General features: G+C 49.4%; 1 protein-coding gene across 7 annotated transcripts in view; it reads right to left on the bottom strand.

Annotated features, from left to right (window-relative positions):
- phip (pleckstrin homology domain interacting protein) overlaps positions 1-2,500 on the bottom strand; it is a 57,820-nt gene that overhangs the window by 36,377 nt on the left and 18,943 nt on the right. For all 7 annotated transcript variants that reach the window (XM_035422440.1, XM_035422437.1, XM_035422436.1 and 4 more), the window contains exon 13: positions 1-9. This exon is cut by the window's left edge and continues 90 nt beyond it. In XM_035422440.1, coding sequence (XP_035278331.1) covers positions 1-9 — 9 coding nt within the window. The remainder of the gene's footprint in view (positions 10-2,500) is intronic.

Raw genomic sequence — 2,500 nt, forward strand, 5'->3', positions numbered from 1 at the left:
CTAACAAACCTGCGAGGGGGGGTGGGGGGGGTGGGTCGAGGAGGGGGGGGGGGGGAGAAGAGAGGCAAATCCATACATCACATGCAAACGGGGTTCACAAGGGCAAAAAGGTAAACAAGACGACGCCATCCCCGAGCGGTCCATTAGCAGCGGCGGCCATTACGCTGTCAGAGTAGCGATCGGCACAAAGACGCCTCGGGGAGGGCACGGTATTAACCCCGAATCCCGCACACTCCAGTTTAACTCAGCCGGGAAGAGGAGGAGGAGGAGGAGGAGGAGGAGAGGAGAGGAGAGGTGAGGCGAGGCGAGGCGAGGGGGGCGTGTTATTGTTTTTGACTGGTTCTAAAAACAGGACGGGGAGCCACGATCCTCAGCTGGTCCCGGAGAAGGCGCCGGATAAAGGGTCTGCCGATTCCCTGCCGTTACGCAACACCTAGCCGACCGATTTTAGCCGTTGATTTGGGAAGTTGTCTCACCTCACCCAAATTCCTGGGTCTGATTTTTTTTTTTTTTTTAATAAATTTGGAAGATTCTCTAGCTCTCCCGGGACACTCTGGGTCTGGGACAGAGGGGCGGGAAGCGAGAGGAGGATTTGGGGAAGGACGTGAGAACAGCCTACAGTTCGGAGGAAGGCTATTTAATTACGTTAGCAATTACATTAGCTCTACCCCCTATCTCCTACCCCCTCCCGTTTCTCTGTTATCGTGGAACAATAGTTTCAATCCGTAGGAGTGGACAAACTAATCTCAGAGCCTGTCACCAACGCGTTAGGATCAACCGTCTCCTAGAGGCGGGGTAGAGAGCACGGTAATTCTGGAGGAGGGAGGGGGGGGGAGCAGAAAAGCACTTCTATAAATAAACCGCGTAGCGTTAAAGAGGGTTTTTGGAAGGAGCAGGCGTCACGCGTCACCCTGCCCCCGGCGACGGGTAAACAAACAGGAATGCGGCCCTGCTCCCCGCGGTCGCGTCCGTCGCTTATTACCCACAATCCCCCCCACCTTGTGAAGAGCGGGCACACGCACGGAAAGGAAACGGCAAACTGCGTTTCAACTCCACCGCATGGGACACGTGATCTCTATTTGGACAATGTACAAAAGTGTGGAGGGCCTAAGACGAATGATTTTATTGTAAATATTTTGTGTTAAATGTTGTCTATGCGAACTCACAAAGCGTTGTTTTGGGGAAGGGAAAACCTGGTTCTATCAAAAGAGAAAGAACCCACCACACTAGCCATTACAGTTTTGACTGCTTTCAGCCTCCAGTGTAGTATTTCGCTTCACACAAAAAGGGAATTTTATTTTCAGTTTTGTGCCCTACTTGATTCTTCTAGTGATTCAGATTCAACTGACATAAACCCACAGCACTTTAGACCGTGTTTTAATATGTGGTCATAATCACATATGATCTGATTCATACATGAAATTGCATTTATTTTGCGCGTTTATGAGGAAGGCGACGTGTATTCACAGAATAAGCCTGCTGGTTTACAGCCTCCCTTGATGACGCGATGAGATTTATTTAAAAGACGGTGCACCTGCAATATTACATTTCAGACATATCGGCGAAAACCCAATCTGATCGCTCAGATCTTTGTGCACGCTGGTATTTTGCCACGGATACCATCTATATTTCTCTCATTGGCATACAAAACATTTACAATACTTCACAGAAAATCCCCCCCCAAAAAAAACCTGGGTGAGGTACGATATTTAAATTGATAGCAAAAAAAGGGGTCTGTACAAACAAGACAAATTCCTCTTGTTATAATGAATTTTCTTGGCGAGGAGAGCATGCTAGCCAGCTAAGCTGAGCGGAAGGCCTCAGGCTCGGATAAAGGCTAGTGCGGCTCGCCTCTCTAATTGGCTAGTTTCAAGTTGTTCCCCGGTAAAGAAAAGGGACGCACGCGTTCACAAAAGTTTTTTTTGTGAGCGCGATCACCCTGTTATAACGATTGCCTCGGCTGCTTCCACAATAGGGACGAGAAGAAAAAGACGTTCGAAGTAAATCCATATTTCTTTTGGCGGTGCTGAGGTCCCTCGTTTCAGTTTACTGAAATGCAACGCGTATGAACGTTAGGAACGCACAAGCTTTGAAACGCTGGATGTGCCACATCCGGACGGCAAGGTGGAAGCTGCGTCTTATTTCTGCAGCTTAAGGAACTGTGTACAATAGTCTCTCTTTCTCTGCTCTCTCTCCAGCTCTCTCTTGCTCTCCTTCTCTCTCCTGCACTCTCCCTCCCTCCCTTAGTCTCTCCCTCCAGCTCTCTCCCTCTCTCTTGCATTCTTTCTCCTGCCCTCTCTCTCTCTCTTTCTCCCCTGCTCTCTCTCTCTCCCTCTCTCAGTCTCTCTCTCCTGTACTCTCTCTCCCTCACTTAGTCTCTCTCTCCTGCTCTCTCCCTCTCTCTTGCATTCTCTTTCTCCTGCCCTCTCTCTCCCTCTCTCTCTCTTTTTCCCCTGCTCTCATTCCCTCTCTCACTCTTTCAGTCTCTCTCTCCTGTACT

Source organism: Anguilla anguilla, chromosome 6, assembly GCF_013347855.1.
Source record: "Anguilla anguilla isolate fAngAng1 chromosome 6, fAngAng1.pri, whole genome shotgun sequence".
In the NCBI taxonomy this organism is placed as follows: domain Eukaryota; kingdom Metazoa; phylum Chordata; class Actinopteri; order Anguilliformes; family Anguillidae; genus Anguilla; species Anguilla anguilla.